Below are 21,957 nucleotides of genomic sequence, written 5' to 3'. Positions count from 1 at the left end.
GTAATTTCCATCCTTTCTCAACATTTCTCTCTCTTTGACCCCCCCATCTAACGTGAAAAACAAAAAAAGTTTGCCGCTTACCAGAGGTGAAGTCTGAACAGATCAATCTCCATCGAAGTTATTTATTTATTTTTTTTTCACTTTCCAAAAAAGATTTTCAGTTCGATTTGTTTTTCTATGCTTTCCTTATACATTGAGCTATCAATCCAAAAAATTACAGCGCGATTGTTTAAGTATTATAGGAGCTACGACGTGATATATATTTAAAGAACCGGGAAATGCATAAGCCAATGCTTCCTATAGGAGCACGGCCTGAGCGATATTGCTTTCTTATCAGTACTACAGTCCCGCCTAGACCTCCGAGACTGTCGGGAATGACCTAGTATCAGTAATCTCGGGACCAAGAGAATCTCGTGTTCTCTATCAATGAGTCATTTGGCTACGTTAGGTACTCGCGCACTGCTCGGGACTGCGGTGATTACGCAACCGAGAACGGGCGATAATATGAGGCAGTCTGCCCGACTCTAATGTGGACAAAGTATTAGAGCCACATATGTATTTTTTTTTTTTTTAACTTTTCTTCAATTTGTTTGTTTATCTTTATCTTTGTTTTATTTCGGGAAGAAAATTACTCTCTCAAGAGTTTTTTTTTATTTTCCTAGTGGAGCCAGAGTTGGGAAATAATTCGTTCCACTATAAAATAAAGATAAAAAAATGAAGAGAGGTAACATGTATAAAAATTAATTACGTTAATAAAAAAAAGTTGATCTGATCGGGAATCGAATGCGAGTCCTGGAGCACACTACTGATTGCTCCACCAGAGAATCAGGTAGGTAGTATGATGAGAAACTTATATCCGCTCGGCTTGAAGTCTATGGAGACAGCACACATATAAACGTACTCGTCTAAATTGCGGTCAAAACTTTAACATTTCTATCACCTAGAGACACAACATAACTTTTTTCTAAGACTACATGATTTGTGATGCAGTAGGTTGTGGTTTCATAAAAATAATGTTCTGATATAGTTATGAAAAATTCATTGATTGCACTTATTTATCTGTAATGAGCCATTACTTACTGTTCATTAGATGTTAAGAAACTTTGGTTGGTGAACAGCGTGCATTTGAGTGAATTGTTAAATATTTTAATGTTCACTAGTTAATGTTTCATTCAGATTGATTTACTGAAGGTTGGTGAAACCAACCCTGAAAGTGGTAGAGGAGCCTCAACTGTTAGATGATTCCAAATGAATGTATATAAAGTGTAAATATATTTAATGGGGGTAGATACACCTTTACAGCTTAAAATATTTCATTTTTCAAATAATTTGTAATATATACTCCAACTCTTAAGTTACATTTTGTTAAACAATTATTTAAATATGTACAGTTTCCCTAGAAAATAAATGAGACAATTGAACATTTCTAAGACTCAGATGTAAGACACTGCGCATGATCGGAGACCAGAGCACTGATACACAAGATAACGAATATTGAGTTACTTAAATTCAAGCTATGTGGGTTGTTACTAGCATCGTTCCGAAATTCACTTCAAAAGCTGCACAAAGTATGGTAATATGACGTAAATAATAGATAAACATATACATAAATCATGTAATTAAATCGACATAGGACCTTCATGACTAGATCGACACTCCGCATAGAAAGGAAACCTTTCGTGTCATTTCAATAGCTCAGACACTAAGACTTCTGCGTATTGTGTAGAAGAGTGCGAGTTCGATTCTTAGTCTATCCAACGATTTTTTTTGTCTAAATAACATTGAAATAGCTAAATGACGTTGAAATAGAGTTTTACAAAATCCTGAGATTAAATGTTAATGATCGCAAAGAATACAAAATTTAAAATTATAATATTATAAACATTAATATCATGAATGCATTTACACCAATATATTACAAACTAACAATTAGAATGAAATCTAAAAAAATATTCCTAAGCCACACAGACAAACTTTTCCAAAGGTTTAGAGTCCTTTGGCCTATGCCATTTGTTGAGTAATTATTACAGTATTTTATTAGTAGCTTTCCTATATGTGTAACAAATGCACTCGCACAAAACAATTTTTGTTAAAAGTTGGCTTTAGACTATTTCATTCTCACCCCTTAACTTGATTTTAACTATTTTATCTACTTGTTTACAATAGTGTTTAACTTAATGTGCATTCAATTTTATTCATGCTATGATTGAATGAAAAAGTACTGTTGCAGTTATTAACTAATTAGATATATTAATACTAATTATTAAATGCATCTGTTAAATAACGAATTGCAGTATCTTTTGCAAAATCTTGAATGTTTAAGTTGTCAATAATATTTATGTACTATATACTATAAGGTGTTAAAAAGACAGGAGACGTTTCGGTTATACAGTGGAATCGACACACTACTGTACTCGTATGAGCTACCAAGACAAGACAGTGGCATTAGCAGCAGTCCAGAATTTAGATCCCACAGCAGGCATTTGCCATTCGGTACAGAGAAGCAAGGATATTTTATGACCCGAGCTATGTTGTGAAATCGTGGCCTTAAGTGGCTGTCTTCTTTGTGATCCTTTTTCTGGTCCTTGTCCTTGTTGTGGTCCTTGTAACAATTCTTGTTGTATTTGTCATGGTATACTTATCGTGGTTCTTTTGTATTCCTAGTCGTGAACAATATCATAGTCATTATTGTAATCCTTTTTGTAGTGTTTTCCTTTGTCCATGTTGTCATCATTATCGTAGTCCTTGTCGTTTTCCTCGTGATTCTTGTCGTCATCTTGTTGCCTTTGTTGTAGTCCTCATCATGGTCCTTATTGTCTTTGTCATGGTTCTAATCGTGGCCTTGGTGCTTGTCGTAATGCTTATCATGGTCCTTGTTGTGTCCATGTGGTAGTCCTGATTGTTATCCGTATCGATGCATGTCCTGATCCTTACTGCGGTCGTTGTTATTCTTGTCTTTGTGTTCGTCCGTTTTGTGGTCCTATAATGGTCGCTTCTTTGTCGTAATATTTATCGTGGTCATTATTAGGGACTGAATTTTTATGTAATATCAAGGTGTGAAATATGTACATATTTATGTAAGAAAAATAAGCTGAATATGTACCAAAATATGTAAAATCATGAAAATATTTAATATCAATATCTGGCAGATATAGGCTAGGTATGACTCTCCAGTTGTGATTTCATAGAGCACCCGACTTTTTTTTACCGCACACTTGACACATGACTATTTTTCCATCTGTAGTGAAAGTTTCGTCCATCGCAATCCATGATTTTATTTTTGTTGTTAGGGTTGAAGATACAGGGGCCAATTTATTTAGTTAAAAGCAGTAAATGAACTCACTTGCACTTTATAAACTAAAACTAGAGAACTGAGTGAAATCAATGACACAACAGTACTGCAAGTACTGTTTCGCTGTACTGGATTAGGAGAAAATAAGAGGAGATGTGGAGACACATGCATTTTAGCTGCTCCCTGTAAGAAACAAAGTACCTACTAAAACCTCAAACTATATGCATTTACAAACTATTCTTTGAAAAGTGACATTCCTGTCTCATTCAGAAGGGCAGGATTATTCCAGCCAAGAACCATACTTAATAATTGCTCGGAAAATCCCATTTCCATATAGGTCTACTAAATTTAAAGTAAAGAGGTCAAGCAATAACCTGAAAAGCTATTTATTTTCATCTTTCAACATCTTTCAACATTTATTGCAGCTCATGCCAGACTTGACACGGGTTTTCCCTGGAAGGATTAGGAAGAGGGTGGGTAAGGTTGCAAATTGCGTGGGAATGGCTTGTTAAGACGTGTGCAGAACAATTATAGTTGGAGACAAATTGTGTCGTCCTCGTCCCACTTCACCATATGAAGGCAACGCTACTTTCTGAGGGATTTTTACAATACAAGGTAGTTGTGTGAGAAAGGTTGCCTTTTGTTCACTCATATTTATAGTGGGAGGTATGGGGTGAGTGCCTCTGTTACTTCCTGGAACTAAGAATGTTATGTTTCGTCCCAAAATATGTCCTTCCTTGCGTAGGTAAAAAGATTTTTTAAATCTGTGTATTTCAAATTGTAAACTTCCCCAGCAGAAGTTTTTTTTTTTTTTTTTTTTTTTTTTTTTTTTTTTTTTTTAGAGAAGTAAAAATGAATAAAACCCCTAAATATGTAGATTATGTAATACCAAGCCATAATATGTAATGTGGGGCAAATATGTAAAAATATGTAGTATCAAATTTTAATATATTAATGGTAATTACAAGATTCGTAAAGATTTGTTATTTAATTACGGTTAGGTGGAAAGGAATATAATAAGTAATTACATAAAAATCCGGTCCCTAGTCATTATTGTTGTCCAAGCCATGGTGTTCTATTGCGATCATTGTCGTGGTGCATGTCATGGTCCATTTCATGATACTTATCATGGCTCTTGTCCTTATCGAGATCCTTATAGTGGTCCTTGATGTCTTTGCCATGGTCTTTATCGTGGTCATTTTTGTCTCTGTTGTGGTTATTCTCTGCATTTTTGGGGTCCTTATCACAGTGCTTGTTTCCATTGTAATGGCCTTTTTCGATCTTTTTTTGGTCATGGTCCTTATCGTGGTCCAAGTCGTGATTCTTATAGTTGCCTCTGTCTTCGTCCATTTCGCGTCCTTATATTGGTCCTGGATGTCTCTTAGCATGCTCCTTACCGTGATAATTGTTGCCTTTGTCATATTTTTTTTATCGTGAACATTGTTGTCTTTGTCATGGTCCATGTCGCGATTATCGTGGTTCTTGTCTTCGTTCATGTGACGCTTCTTACATTGGTCCTTATTTTCTCTGGCATAGTCCTTATCGTAATCCTCGTTCTTTTTGTCATGTTTTTTTATTGTCATAATTGTTGCCTTTGTTGTGATCTTTGTTGTCATTGTAATAGTCCTTACCTTACTCTTTGTCTTTGTTATGGTCTTGGTCCTTATCTTAGTCCTTATCGTGATCCTTATCGTAGTCAGTGTCCGGTCCTTAAAGTGGTTCATGTTATAGTTCTTATCATCCTGAACCTTGTGATGCGTGTCGTGGACCATGTCGTGATCCTTATCGTAGTCCTCGTCATCCTTATCGTGATTATTATAGTGGTCCGTTTTCTCCTTCACATAGTCCTTATCGCTGTCCTGGTCTTTGTGAACCTTATTGTAGTGTTTGTCATGGTCTTTATCGTGATACTTATCATAGTCTTTGTCGTGACCCATGTCGTTAATCTTATCGTGGATCTTGTCTTTGTTTTGTTGTTGTCATGGGTCTTAACATTTTTCTCGTCTTTGACGAAGTCTTTATGGTGATTATTCCATTGTCCATGTCATGGTCCTTATCGTGATTGTTGCTGTAGATCTTGTAATGATCCTTGTCTTTTCCACGGTCCTTATCATGGTCACTGTTGTCTTTGTCATGTTTCTTATCATAATCCTTGTCTTTGTTGTGGTTCTTATCGTGGTATTTGTTGTCTTTGTTATGATCCTTATCATGGTCTTGGTCCTTATCGTGGTTCATGTCGTGACTCTTATCATGAACCTTGTCCTTATCGTGGTCTAATTCGTAATTATTATCGTGACCCTTGAATTTATCCATATCGCGTTTCTTATATTGGTTCTTGTTTTCTTTGTCATGCTCCTTATCGTGATCCTTATTATTTTGTCGTGGTCCTTGTTGTCTTTGACATATCCCTTATCGTGATCTATGTTGTCTTTATTGTGGTCATTGTTGGCATTGTAATAGTCCTTATCGTCCTCCTTGCTCCTTTTGTCATGGTCCTTAATAAGTATTTGTAGTCTTTGTCATAGTCCTTATCTTGGTAAATTTCGAATTCCTTATCCGTGGTCCATGTCGTAGTATTTATCACAATACTTGTCGTGGTGTTTGTCGTATTTCTTGTCGTATATTATCATGATGCTGATTTTGGTCCTTATTGCGGTCCTTGTTGTCTTTCTAATAGTCCTTTTCGTGGTTCTGGTCCTTCTAATCCTTATGGTGGTATATGTCGTGACAGTCCTTGTCGTGGTGTTTGTCGTGTTTCTTGTATGTAACCATGGTCCTGATCTTTGTCCTTGTCGTGGTCCTTGTTGTCTTTGTCGTGGTCCTTACAATGTTCCTTGCTGTCTTTGCCATAATATGTCCACATTTGTCATTTCAAAATTAATATTGTTTTTGCACTTTGGCAAATGACTTTTGTGTTACATGGTATTTTTCAATCTTTCATTAAAGATAAACGATCAATAACGTAAAAAGAGACCTATACCAGAAATACACAGACAACTGATAACATTTTGCACTAGTGTGCACTTTCGAGTAGGATGAAAATAGGCCTACGCATACCCGACCAGATTTCTTCCTGTCTACATCGATATCGAGTGAACCACACTGTAGAACTTTAACTTCTGACGACCAAGAGTCGTCTCATTCTTTTTAAGGGAAACTGTATATTATAACTTCCAATGTTACGATTTGTATGCATAATGCTGCGCTGTTTTTTTTTTTTTTTTTTTTTAATTGTGATGGGGAGAGAGTACCCTGTTTTTCTATGAACTGCAATTTTCAAATCCGTTTTAATGATACCTCTAAAACTACTGAAGAGAAAGTTCCAAATTTTTTGTGTGTGTTAACATAAACATCAAGGGAAATAGAATTGAAGGTAGGGGCTATCAGCCCCCTCAGCTCTGCTCGTGACGTCATCTGCCATCAAGGCTGGGCCTTTAAACATGCCTTGTACTGTGGAAAGCAATGCACCAAAGATATTTATGACACTCATAAAAAGGCCATTGTGATCCCAAATAATTTTTCAATTATTGTGGGCTCTTTAGACATTGTTAAAACACTTATTCCTTTACAACAATGATATGAAAATAATACAGAATGACTCTCTAAGAAGAATATTATGTTATTGTGCTCACATTACATAGTTGACAATTTTCTTAATTTTCTTCGCTGTTCTACAGCTACTTGTAGACGATTTACTTTTCTGCCCTTGTCGGCATATGTTGAGAACTTTCATGATGATCGAGTTCTGGAGTATCATTCAATAACGAATGGATCTATAGGCGTACTAGAGATCTTTTCGTTCAGTATATTAGCAAATGTTTGTGCTATGTTTTTGAACTTGTTTAATGTAGTCCCATGCTACTCCTCAAAAAACTTTTCAAATTTGTAAACCACACGAAGCCAGTCAATGGAAGGACGAATATTTCTCCGTGAAACACACTGTAATCAGTCGGATTTCTTACATTCACAGTTTTTTTCTTCACTATAGAAAAGTTTGTTTGCAATATACACACATAAATATTTCTTCATCAATCGGTACAAAAGATAATCGGCTAACATTTCAATCAATTCACTTTTTTCATAATTATTTACTTTAAGGCTTCAATTTGACTTCCATTGCGATATATCACACAAACCTCAGATTCTACGCCCAGATGTCACATCATTTGAAATATGTGTCTGACTTACATTAATTCCTAAGTCTTTCCGTAGTTTCTGATTTTGAGGACCCATGTCACTGACGAAAGCACGTACCGTCATTTCCCATAACTATGGCCCTGGAACACAACTATGGTCCATTCAAATTTTGTAGTCCAAAACGTAGTACCTCGTTTATATTTTTGCTGTACTTAGTTTGAAGTCAAGTCACTGCAGCTATCTACGAACTGTCTATATTACTTCTACAATGTTCTTTGAATAGTTGTATCATGGACCATATTTGTGTTCCAGGACCATAGTTATGAGAAATGATGGTACTTTAAAACCAGAGGCTTGTAAAGAGATTATTATTTTTTTCTAATAATGAAGGCGTGATAATACAATCAAACTGTAATTCATTGACTGCTTCCATTTCCCCATCAAACTATGAACAAGTATGACCTGACCATAATTTTATTGTAACTTATGACCCATATAAACAGTTCCTTGTTGGGTCCACTGCCTATTTTTATTCTGTCGTAACACAAGACCATATTTTTCTCCATTTTAATTAAAACCTGCTTACACTCAGTTGTTGAAAGACGTTTACGTAAAGTACGTGTAAGGGGTAAGGGGTAATATTCCTTACATAGTCTGAACGTCTTTTCGAAATTGCATGAAGTGCCACAATTACAAAAATATCGTTACTGTCCCAAAATTTAACATGAGCCATGAGTTGTGGTTTTATGTTGGCATTTTGAAACGAGTTGTTCATATTTAACAAGAAATTATTTTAGATTTTGAAAGTTATTTCTCAAATTTTGAAATGTTTTGTTCCAACTGTCATTTGCTACTTGTAGTTATTTTTGCAGTTCATCGTTCATTGCTCGAATTTTAATAACTTTTTAATGGATCTTTTCTTCGGTATTTTCACTTTCACTATATGTATTTGATGTACCTGACTTCAAAACTTCACACAAGAGTTTTTCCTATTGCTTAAATAAAACCATGCATTGCGTTCTCCTTTTGGATATCACACTGTGTATTACTAGGTAAGAATACCTAAATTAGGTTCAGCCGAATTCTTTAGTTTCAGTTTTTGTGGTAACCTTAATAATTCTGCTTTAAAATCGCGATGATAAACAGAATTATCGAAATGATCGAACAAATATGCGATATTTCAGGTCTAAAACTGTCTGCTGCATTACGTAAATATATCCACCTTTCACGAACAACTTGTGCCTTTGGATATCGATTGTAAATTACGTTTTATCACCACAATTTTTCCCCTCTGTTTTTACATGTTGCTATTGCACAAGTGCAAGAAATATTTATAAATTAATCCTTTTTATACTCACTAAGAAATACTGTACAACTGCATTACAAACTTGGCAAAGTAAAATTGAAAAGAAGTTACTTAAAGTATCTATAGGAAGTAAATCGATTGTAAATTACGTTTTTATCACCATAATTTTTTCCTCTGTTTTACATGTTGCTGATGCACAACTGCAAGGCATTTTTTATAAATTAATCCCTTTAGCACTCACTAAGAAACACTGATTTATCAAACATCAACAAACAAACGTACGATTAACAATGGATTTACTAATGGCAGTTATATCGAAGTCTTAAAGGAAATCATCATCATCATCATCATCATCATCATCATCATCATCATCATCATCATCATCAATAGCTATCTCATGTAAAAAGCTGTCTCTCCATCGCTTCTTCGGGCGTCCACGACCTCTGTATCCAAGGGGTCTGTAATTTAATAATCTCCTGAGTAGTCTATCATTTGATATCCGTAGAACATGCTCATGTCGGTTGCTCCGATATTTGTGGATTGTCTCTGTAATGGCTGCGATATTTAGTTCTTGTCAAATGTCTTCATTATATTTATGGTCATAGAGAGTGTAGCCTGCTAGTGGTTTTAGTAATCTCATCTTAGCTGCTTCTATTCTTTTTAGTTGACTAGTTGTTAGAGTCCAAGTTTCTGATCCATATAGCAAAGTTGGAATGGCCATTGTTTCGTAGAATTTCAAAATTGTGTCTTGCCAGACCTTCTTAAACAGCGTATTTCTAATATTGTTCTTAGCAGCTGTTGAAATTTGGCTAATTTATTATCTATATCTCGAGAATGAATATAGGAGAGATTACAGCCAAGATAAGTAAAAGCATTTACTTGCTCTACTCCAAAGTTATTGATAACTATTTTATAGAATTTTTATCAATAAAGGCCATGGTTTTTGTTTTGTGTATAGAAATTTCTAAATTGTACTCTTTTGCTTTTTGATATAGCCTATGAATTGCCATTTGTAAGTTGTCTTCGGTGTTAGTTAATATAATTAAATCATCTGCGTAGAGCAGAGTATTAAGGGGTTTGTTATCGATCATAAAATGTGTGGCCAAATCAATTTGCCAGTCCTTAATAAGTGCATTAAATAATTATGAAAAAAGTGAATTGATTGAAATGTTAGCCGATTATCTTTCGTACCGATTGATGAAGAAATATCTATGTGTGTATACTGCAAACAGACTTTTCTGTAGTGAAGAAAAAACTGTGAAAGTAAGAAATCCAACTGATTACAGTGTGTTTCACGGAGAAATATTCGTCCTTCCGTTGACTGGCTTCATGTGGTTTACAAATTTGAAAAGTGTTTTGAGGAGTAGCATGGGACTACATTAAACAAGTTCAAAAACATAGCACAAACATTTGCTAATATACTGAACGAAAAGATCTCTAGTAGGCCGATAGATCCATTCGTTATTGAATGATACTCCAGAACTCGATCATCATGAAAGTTCTCAACAAATGCCGACAAGGGCAGAAAAGTAAATCGTCTACAAGTAGCTGTAGAACAGCGAAGAAAATTAAGAAAATTGTCAACTATGTAATGTGAGCACAATAACATAATATTCTTCTTAGAGAGTCCTTCTGTATTATTTTCATATCATTGTTGTAAAGGAATAAGTGTTTTAACAATGTCTAAAGAGTCTACAATAATTGAAAAATTATTTGGGATCACAATGGCCTTTTTATGAGTGTCATAAATATCTTTGGTGCATTGCTTTCCATAGTACGAGGCATGTTTAAAGGCCCAGCCTTGACGGCAGATGACGTCACGAGCAGAGCTGAAGGGACTGATGACCCCTACCTTCTATTCTATTTTCCTTGATAAACATTATGCTCTTATGTTGGATAAATTGTTTAGAAAAAAAATTATTAGAAAAAATACTTTAAAATCAGTTTCTTAATTTTAAATGTAGATTAAAGATATTATATATTTACCCAGAATATTGAATGGTGGTAGATTTGTAAACCTATCTTTTGGTTTAAAACTGAAGAAAACAGAACATCGAAAAGTTGAAAATTACTAGAGTTAGGATTAGAGTGCCGAACTTTGGAACAGAAAGCAGTCGCTATTTTGAAAAATTGAAACCTGTATCAATAATCAAGTTAAAAAATCGATAATGGTCTTGAGATAAAGTAGAATGATTATATTGTAATATTTCTTGTAACTCTATACACCAAGAAAAAAATATTCAAAACACTAAATTTTTTACTACTTGAAGCTGTACTCCTCACAATCATTATTCATGTAAATGTTTTTCTTATTTTTGTCCTAAAATAATATTCTTGTCTCAAGAAAACTGATGGATTTAACTCTTCATAGACAAAAAGGGTTTTGGCCAGGTTTTCAGGGTTCCTGGACCACTGTGGAATGGAAGGAACTTAATATTGAAATCTTCAGTTACTTAATAACAGTCACTATTTTCATTTATTTGGAGAAGTATTTGTGTGTTAGAGAATGATTACTTTAGAGCCGGCTTTGTAATGAAATTGAAAATGGATATATTATGTTAGTATAGTAGCAGCGCAGTCTCCATCAAAGAGTTTGAATCACCGATTCGCTACTTCTTTATATGTATGTATATATATATATTATTAAGATTTTATAAATGATATTCGATATTTTGTGCTGCTGCTCAAAATACTACCATTAATGCTCTTTTCATATACAGGATTTCTCTTTGAAGCACAATGAAATCAACTATTGATGCGCTCATGAAGCCAGATATGAACAACTCATGTCTGGTCTTGCATTGAGGTTGGATCAAGGGTAGTGTCCTACATTGCCATGGCAACTGACACAATACAGGCAAAGTATTCATTTCATGTCAGCTAGTATTTGAATACTATATTGTGGGAGTGTTCTACGTAGTGGTTATACATGTTTGTAGTGGTACAACTAAAGAGACATCATATTCTGTGTCATGAAACTTCGAATATATTTCAAATTACAGGAATGTATTGTGTATTAATTTTAGTGTATTAAATATTTTGTGGTTTTATAGTGGTTTTAAGTGATAAAAATAGACAACGCAAAACCTTTCATTAGGAAATTTAAATCCCAGTGGAATGTTGTACAAAAATGGTTGTGTGCCAGCAAAACTTATGCTGTTGGCTGTGTTTATTAATTGACGTAAATGAAGCATTGAATTGCAATTGTGTCAGTGATTTATAGAAAATTACACATCTATTTCAGAAGCATGAATCATTGCTGGAACATTTAAAGAACTGTGTCAGGTTTAAGGTGTTAGAAGAGAATATGAATACAATTTCTGATGCTCCAAAGCGAGTTTCAGAAAGTGATTAAAAAATTGCTGATTTCAGTTCACATTTGTTTTCACTGTTACTTTTCGTTGACTACAGAGCATGTCCGATTAGGATTGGTACTGTTACACTTGCAACCAGCTGATGCCATTATTTTCATGTTGATGTCACGTGATGCCTGAGCCATTCGGTAGATACTGTTACCTTTTCCTTATGAAAGTAATATCAGAAATTTGTAAATGAATCGTCTCATGATTATCAACGAACTTCACCAAATATCAAGATTGTATTAGGAAGTGTGACAGTAGCACTTAAAACATGACTGTAGTCAATAGATGCACCAAAGTAGAAGTAATGTGTACTTTGTGTAATGCTACTGAAAGGTCCTTGTTCTTGCTAATGGCTATTTGCTGTTTAACATGAAAATGAATATGATTGCAGGAAACTGTCAATAGTCTGCTGCCTGTTTTTGAAGAGTTTCTGGATAAAGCACCAGATTCTGGAAGTTTTGATGCTGTTCGACAGTCTGTGGTAATTCTAATGGGTTCACTTGCCAGACATCTGGAAAGAGATGATCGCAAAGTGAAGCCAATTGTTGGGAAACTTATTGATGCTCTGTCTACACCATCGCAGCAGGTAATCTGCCTATTGATTAAATAATTAGTTCTACTGTTGTTCATAGATTTTGGTTGACACTTCATATTACCAGTATTTATTTTATAAGAAAATCAGAATTGTTAAAAGAAATATTCGTCAGTCTAATAATAACTTAGTTCATGTGTATAGTATTTATGAAAATCATGCTTTTTTTTTTTTTTGTAGATATCGATGGCTCAGAACAAGACTGTTACAACTAAAAAAATTCACTTTTTGAGTTATTACCATCATTTGAACACTTGAATTGAGAACATGCTATGTGAAAGTGTTAAAACTCTAAAAATTTCCTAATGGGACATAAATACACATTGTTGTGCCATGATTCTCTGATTTTCCATATACAATGGAAAACTTTAAATGGCTCTACTGAAAAATCTCAATTTTTGAGTTGTAACAGTCTCGTTCTGAGCCATCAATATGTAGATTATAATACAGGAGTATCCTGATTGATATTCAAACTAAGAAGCATCTGCAGTCAAACAGTACCAAACATATGTTGGAAATAAGTGATTGATTTTTTGCATAAATGTAGAAGAAGAATACAAGAAAAGAAGAACTGCAATTTCAGCCTAAATTCAATTGCAGAGTGCAGACATTTAAAATTGAAGAATTGATGGGGAGGAGGCTGGGAGGCGAACCCAAGATACAAATAACTTGCATGCTAAAAAATGTCAAGAAAACATATTGTGAAATGAAGTTACTGGATAAAATACTGTATGATTTGTAGTTTACTCCAGGATTTCCTGATATCACTGCACAGTAACAATTTAATATAGGATAAAATAGTGATTAGCAGTGTAAAGAGAAAACTTGAGAATTTTGTAACATGCTCAATATGGTCACCCCTCATGATATGAGAGATGCCTATCCTATAAACTAATTCAGTCCATACACATTGCAGCATTGCCATGTCTACCTCGATAGCTTTGGTGATGCTGTCAAATAATTCCTGTAACTCTCGGAGCAAGGGTGGCGCATACAAAGTGACTTTAACGAATCCCCATAGGAAAACATTCAAGGAAGTTAAGTTTGGTGATCGAGAAGATCAGACAAGAAGTGATCGATTTTGTGAGATAAATGTCCAGGCATTGACTTCATGGAGCTACATTGAAAGGCATCTCTCACTTGATCGACTGCTTCCTCACTTGGACCTAATAACCCAGGGCAGGCATGCATGAACGTCATCTTCACTATGTATGCATTATGCCCCCCCCCAAGTTAAATTTGCATCCCGTGAATGCAAGAGACGAACGCTAGTATCTCTAATTGCTCTAGTTGTTAGTATATAGCCTACTGTTTCGTCTGTGAGTGAGGTCATGTTACAAGAGAAAATGCAATGAATGAGGCTAATATATATATATATATATATATATATATATATATATATATATATATATATACTATGTGTAAGAAATACACTGCATATTATTAACACTTTCACAGTATTTATATGAGTACAACACTTTCAGCACCTCCTGTACACCTGTATTGACCACTATCTCATACAACTTGCTGATACGAACAGTAAACACTTCTTTATCAGCTTACTGTTTACTCCTAGGTAGGGACCGGATTTGTAGGTTTTTACCTATTGTTTTTTCTTGCTTCTGAACCCCTAATTTCTTCAATACATTTCCGAATCATAATCGTAGGAGTCGTATATATGTAATTCTGTTGAACCTAAAAAAAAAAAAAATTGGACCTTAGTACCTAAAAAAACCTAAATCATTGTTGATAAGCGCTATCCTGTATTTACTGCGTTATACAGGGTGATTCAAAACCTCTTTGACAAACTCTGAGGGGTGATAGACCTAACAATAAGGAACCCTTTTTGTTAAACAACCTATGTCTTTTGACGCATCGTTTCGAAGTTATCATTGAAAATGGCTGCATTCAGCCGGGACAGCACTGAGTTAGCGCTGAAATAGCGACAGCATTGAACACCTTGCTGACCGACAGCACTGAAATAGCAGCCGCCATTTTTCGTAGCAAAATTTTTTGCTGCAAGTCCGCTGCAAGCCAGCAATAGTGGAGAGGGTAGGCAGTCTTATATTCCAGAGTAGACGGAACAATGGCGTCTTTCTTTGTAAACACAGCGGACATTTTGCAATCTGGCCATACAGCAACTCACAGCTGCTGTAACTCAGCAAAAATGAATAACTGAATTAGTGCTGTCCTAGCTGAACGCAGCCAATGTTTTTGTGTGGGCTTACGTCAATATATGTGAATGTGTTCACCACTGTTTGTTTGCTGAGATGTTTGTAAGAGACGAGAAGAGTTGTTGTTTGTTTACGTTTAATGTTTAATACCTTTTCCTTTCAGTTCAGTCTAATCATCAATTGAGCAATTTGACTTTCAAGATACCGAACAAATCGATTATAAATAATTTTCTCCATTAATTTTGCAAGAATACTTGTAAGAGAAATCGAACGGTAGTTATCTATTTGACTTGGTGTTTTATGTGCCTTCAGAATAAAAAATAATAATGGCTTTTCTCCACATAACAGTAACTATTGTAAACCAGGAGAGGTTGACAATTCTAAGAATTCTAAGACACTTTTAATGCTGAAGGTCCAAAATGTTGAATAATTTCTCATGAAATCATATCTGGTATTGGACTTTTGCGTACTTTCAGTTGTTTGATGCCTCATTGAAGTTCCTGAAGAGAAAAGTTTATTTTAAAAATGTCCATAGAGGAAACATTAAAATGATTCCTAATGTTATGTTTAATGTTTTTCGGTCTATTTTACTTATTTTTTGTGTGTTGAAAAAGAATTTAAGGACAACTTTGTTTTACATTTCAATTTTTGTAATATATAACCGAATAAGGTGATTTTCAGAAGGTAAATTTATTATTTACTATTTTTAAACTTTATTTTCCCATAAATATTGCAAATATTATGCCTTGTATAAAATCATTAATTGAATTAGTAACATTATGTATAAGTTTATGGCAGTGAAAATTATCACGAAATTACTGCCATATTTTTAATCATTAACATGACATTTTATATATTTTTTACGAAATTAAAAAAAAATTAACACCAAAAAAAAAAACGCGGTCCTGTTTATACATTCTTTCTTAGGATTTGTTTTTTTTTTTTATTCTTTATAATACCAATCAATTTATGAACTTTTGGTGCTATCTTTCCTGTAGTCAGTATTTGTAGTGAAATTCTCAAAAGTCTGTCTCTTTGACTGAATAATTTATTGTTTGAAGTTTGCAGCAGTTTTCCTGCAGTGTATATCATCATCATCATCATCATCATCATCATCATCATCTCAATTTCCCCTCCCCCCCCCCCCATTTTGAAGTCTTGCCTATTTCGAATTATTTTTAAGCAAGTTTTGTGCTTCAGAATGGTTTACAGTTAAATTCTTCTTCTTGGGATGTTTTGTCTTGCTATATTAAGGGCGATGCTACAGAAATCCTTTACAACCTTATCAGTTGTAGCTCTTTCACCTGTCTTGAAATTTGCACATTTAAATTCTAGATCTTCAATAAATTTATTCCGGTTTGCTTTCTTGTAGTTTCAGGAGAGTCTTGGTTTCGCGCGAGAGAGAGAGAGAGAGAGAGAGAGAGAGAGAGTGTGTGTGTGTGTGTGTGTGCGTGCGTTTTTTTTTTTTTTTTTTTTCCAAATAGAGTTATTATGTGCTGAGTTATTTAGTGATGGTGTAATGGTTTGTTCTAGATGTTCATGGCTTGAATATATTTCCGAAATGCTCGTAGGTGCCTGGATGTTAATTGCTGATTAGTGACTGGCCAGGTTCCTCCATTTTGTGATATCTCTTTTATGAGGATGGATCTTTGATTTGTCATATTGGGACATCCGTAGATTAGGTGGTTCACCGTTGTTGTCCTCTGTGGCATGTGCAGGCTGGATCATCTTTGAGATGGAAGCGGTGTAAATATGAATTGGTTTTCCCGTGACCTGTCATAATGGCAGTGAATTCCGGTGTTACCAGGAGTTTTGTTTTTAATCTGTCCATGACGGAAGGGAAAAATGCTTTGCTCAGCGCTCCTTTTGTGGTATTATTCCAACATTCTTGCCATTTCTGAAGTCCTAATCGTGATATTTCTGATTTGATTGTCGAGTTTGGGATTTTCTTGTATATTACTTCACCTCCCGTGGATGCTGCTTTTGCCAGTCTGTCAGCGAGTTCGTTTCCATACAAGCCAGCATGGGCCTTAACCTAGCCAAAATGGATTGTCCAGTTTCTCTGTTGTAGTGCAGAAAGAGTATTATGAATGTGAGCTATTAGTGTGTTGTGCTTTGTGTTTCTCTTCAGCAAGGATATTGTGATGTTGCTGTCAGTATACACAGCTGCCACTCGCTCTTCATCCGGTATCTTCTCCATTCTTTGCAGTTCCTGTAGTGCTTTCCAGATCGCAACTTGCTCAGCCTGATTGTTAGAGCATCTTGCATGTAATCTGTACTTCAACTGGCAGATGAGTTCCTCTCTTTGGAATATTGCTGCAGCTGCTCCTACTTTGTCTTCTGTCTTGCTCCCATCTGTGTAGATTTCTATTGCGTAGGTTGTGTTGTCCTGAGTTCCTATGATAGACTTATCTTGTGCAGGATGGTTCCAATTTACTGGTTCTAGGGGTGTGTCATAATCTCTCGCTCCGTGTGTTGCTTTATATAGTTGAATATTACCATCTATTGTGATGTTGATGGGTTGGATGCCGGCTATAATGCAGAACGTATCAAATGAAATGATTCTATATGCTTTGATGATTTTAATATTACATAACCTTTGGATGCGTTGTAGTTTACTAACGTTTCTGGACTGTCGTAGGGCTTCCTCCCACACCGGTGCTCCATATGTCAGGATTGGTTCTATTGCTCCTTTGTGTATTGTATATAGAGCTTTATGTCCTGGGCCCCAGCTAAGCTTTGCCGATTTTGAGAGCATATGTATTAATGCGATTGCTTTGTCGTGTATATAATCTATGTGCTTGTTAAATTTGAATGATCTGTCTAGATACACTCCAAGATACTTTAATTCATTAACTTGGTCTATTGGTTTGTTGTTAATGTAGATGTTTATGACCTCGTTATGTCTTTTCTTCCTGGTAATAACTAGCACTTTAGACTTTATTGCATTGAATTTGATTTTATTATCTCGAGCCCACCATTCGATTTTCATTACATCTTGATTTGCGTAGTTTTCCGATTCCACTATGCTTCCACCTTTCGTCATAACAAGTAAATCGTCTGCAAAGGCGATTACTTCAGAGTGTTGTGTGTAGTCCAATTGTAGTAGATGATCGTACAGAATATTCCACAGGTCAGGCCCGCAGCATGAACCTTGTGGGCATCCTTTCTCCACTGCTTTTTCCGTGCTGTATCCGTTGGTGCATAGGCTTGCCTTCCTGTTCTGGAAGTAGTCCATAGTTAATGTGTACAAGTTTTTAGGACAATTCTTCTGTCTTAAGTTACTCATAATACTAGGCCACATAATACTAATAATTTGGATTTATATTAATATAAATCATATATATATATATATATACCTTTATCTTTCAACAATAATGCTGTATATTCATAGATAATCTGTATTATATATAAATTAATTATTATAATATAAATAAACCTATTTTCTGGTAAAATAGGTTATTATATTTAAGTAATTAATTTATATATATATATATATATATATATATATATATATATAAAACCTTATAATAATAAAAAATCGAGTTACCAGTAATTAATAGAACATCCATTATAAGTTATAAATACAGGACCGACAAAGAAAACATCCTCTTAAAAGTAACAAAAGTAAAGTGCCTGAGTAAAGGGTTATCGTGATGGGATAAATAAAGTAATATAAATTACCTTTATTACATTTAACAGAATTAAACTATTACCTAAAACATCAAACATTTTTGTGCACCATACACCAAAATGTATGATAAAATATACATTATATTAGAAAAGTAAGCTAAGTAAGCTAATGGGTTCATACCCCATTTATAGAGGAAATCCTCTCTTCTCTAATGACCAACAATTCAACAAAAATCCTCTTATTAACAACTCTAATAAGCGGTATATTAATTTCAATTTCATCAAATTCATGATTAGGGGCATGAATAGGATTAGAAATTAATTTATTATCATTTATTCCTCTAATATCATCTAATAAAAATGTATACACAACAGAAGCCTCAATAAAGTACTTTATTGTACAAGCTCTAGCGTCATCAACTCTACTATTTCTAATTATTAGAAAATCAATAATTGAAGAATTATACACATTTTCTAATAATTATTTAATGTCAATAATTATTAATACACCTTTATTGCTAAAAGGTGGAGCTGCCCCATTTCACTGATGATTCCCAAGTATTATAGAAGGATTAAGATGACACAATTGTTTCATCTTAATAACTATTCAAAAAATTGCACCCCTAATATTAATTTCATATTCACTAACCATAAATATATTCATGTGAACTATTATTTTAACATCAGTTATTATTGGATCTATTGGTGGGTTAAATCAAATTTCAATCCGAAAAATCTTAACATACTCTTCAATTAATCATATAGGGTGAATGCTAGTAGCTATAAACATTGGAGAAAACATATGAATTATTTATTTCCTAATCTATTCAATTTTAACTTTAACAATCATTACAATTGTTAGATCACATCAAATTTCATTTATTAATCAAACATTTTTAATAGGAAGTGAAATATCTACAGTAAAATTCTTAATATTTACCACTTTACTATCATTAGGAGGACTTCCCCATTCTTAGGATTTTTACCAAAATGAATTATTATTCAACATATAATTATTAACGAAATAAACTTTATTATTTCGTTAATAGTGGTTATGTCATTGATAACATCAGTGGCGTATACTGGTTAAAGGGTTTGGGCTACCGCTGACCCTATTATTACACAAAATATATCTAACAATTACTTTAATTTTAATTACTATGGTAAAACTAATAATACAAAATTATTACATTATGTTATATTATAAACTTTTTCTTTTGTAATTTCCTTGGGCTACCCCCGGTAGCCCGCAAAATACGCCCCTGGATAACATTATATTATTACTTACGAATTTGCTATGCAAGCTTTATAATTCTATATATTGAACCAAAATGAAATATCCAATTTCATAATAATAAAATTATTCCAGTTGGAATAATTTTATCTTCAATTTCCATATTAGGTTTAATATTATGCACATTAGTAATAAATGTCTTTTAAAGGCTTTAAGTTAATTTTAAACTAATATCCTTCAAAGCTATAAATAAAGATTAAATTTCTTTAAGCCTTAGTAACCAATTTACTCCTATAGAATTGCATTCTATTATCATACAAAATATGAATATAAGACCTCTAATAAATTTATTCATTCTTGATAGTAGAAGAGAAGCAATTCTCCTTAATAGATTTACAATCTATCACCTATTTAATCTCAGCCATTCTACTAATTTTGCAACGATGAATATTCTCAACAAATCATAAAGATATTGGAACTTTGTATTTTATTTTTGGTGCCTGGTCAGGTATAGTAGGAACATCATTAAGAATACTAATTCGTGCTGAACTTGGACAACCAGGCTCACTGATTGGGGATGATCAAATTTATAATGTAATTGTTACTGCTCATGCCTTCATTATAATTTTCTTTATAGTGATACCGATTATAATTGGAGGTTTTTGTAATTGACTAGTACCATTAATATTAGGGGCTCCAGATATAGCCTTCCCACGAATAAATAATATAAGATTCTGATTATTACCACCTTCATTAACCTTATTACTAGCCAGTAGTATAGTAGAAAGAGGTGCAGGTACAGGATGAACAGTCTACCCACCACTAGCAAGAGGTATTGCTCATGCTGGAGCATCTGTTGATCTAGCAATTTTTTCATTACATTTAGCAGGTGTATCCTTAATTTTAGGAGCTGTTAATTTTATCTCCACAACAATTAATATAAAACCAATTAATATAAAACCAGAACGAATTCCACTTTTCGTATGATCAGTAGCTATTACAGCATTATTATTATTATTATTATTATTATTATTATTATTATTATTATTATTATTATTATTATCACTACCAGTACTTTCTGACCGAAAGTATTATTAACTGACCGAAACCTAAATACATCTTTTTTTGACCCAGCAGGAGGGGGGGATCCAATTTTATATCAACACTTATTCTGATGCAAATGCACCTTGTACATCCAGGCTGATTAAGGCAACATAGCTGTTGGTTTGCAGGCTTTGTAGTACGAAGTGTTTTACTGCCATTATGGCGTCTATTGTACTTTTCTGGGGTGTAAATCCAAATTGTCGTGTGCTAGACAACTTGTTTGAATTTATGTGATGTTGTATTCGATCTATCATTAGCTTCTCCAGCACTTTGCCACCAACATTGATTAAGCTGATGGGTCGATATTTTGACACACTGTCACATGTCTCTCTTCCAGGTTTAACTATTGGGATTATTGTAGATCGTGTCCAGATTTTTGGGAAGTGTCCAGTTTCAAGACATATGTTATAGATTGTAGTGAAGAATTTAGGAAATTGTTTGAAGGATCTCAGTATAATATCACTGGACAGACCGTCCTCTCCGGGCAATTTTGTGGGATCAAAATTTTGTAGGATGCGAAGGATCTCCTCCTGTGTGAATGCCACATTGTTCGGCATAGTCAATGTTTCTGCTATTTGCCTCCTCAACTGGGCTTGAAGTTCATTGTCATCATGTCTGCTGTCTTCAGGTACAATATGGTCTATCATATATTGTAAGGTAGCCGTAGTTTGTTTCCTTAATTGTTTGTGCTTTTCACTGTCATCATGTTCGCTGTCATCTGGGACAAAGTGAGCCATCATATATTCTATTGTGCTTGCTGTGTCGGTAGTGTAAGTACCATCGTTCTTTCGGAGTGTAGTAAGTGAACTTCGTCCTCTTAATTTATTAGCTGCTAATTTATACACAATATTCCATGGATTGGATCCTTTAGTATTGGTACAGAATTGTTTTCCTGATTTGATTTTCTCCATATTTATTTTTGACTGGTACTGCCGACTACCTTCTAGGTACTTAATTTTTATGTCCTGTCACAGTTGCTCGTTGTTTTGTGTCCTTTGATATCGCCTCCTAAGTGCGTTCACCTTCTTTCGAAGCACAGTTAATTCCGGTGTCCACCACGGAACAGATTTGCCACTATGCTTCACTGCTTTTCCCATACTTATTCTAGAAGATCCTTTACATG

At 34.2% G+C, this 21,957-nt stretch overlaps 1 protein-coding gene across 1 annotated transcript in view; it reads left to right on the top strand.

Moving 5' to 3' along the window:
• l(3)80Fj (lethal (3) 80Fj) overlaps nucleotides 1-21,957 on the top strand; it is a 499,933-nt gene that overhangs the window by 253,811 nt on the left and 224,165 nt on the right. Inside the window, exon 21 of the mRNA XM_069845727.1 lies at nucleotides 12,489-12,683. Coding sequence (XP_069701828.1) covers nucleotides 12,489-12,683 — 195 coding nt within the window. The remainder of the gene's footprint in view (nucleotides 1-12,488; nucleotides 12,684-21,957) is intronic.

This window comes from Periplaneta americana, chromosome 14 (genome assembly GCF_040183065.1).
Source record: "Periplaneta americana isolate PAMFEO1 chromosome 14, P.americana_PAMFEO1_priV1, whole genome shotgun sequence".
Lineage (NCBI taxonomy): Eukaryota > Metazoa > Arthropoda > Insecta > Blattodea > Blattidae > Periplaneta > Periplaneta americana.
The sequence above is the reverse complement of the archived record's forward strand: the minus strand, read 5'-3'. Positions and strand labels throughout refer to the sequence as shown.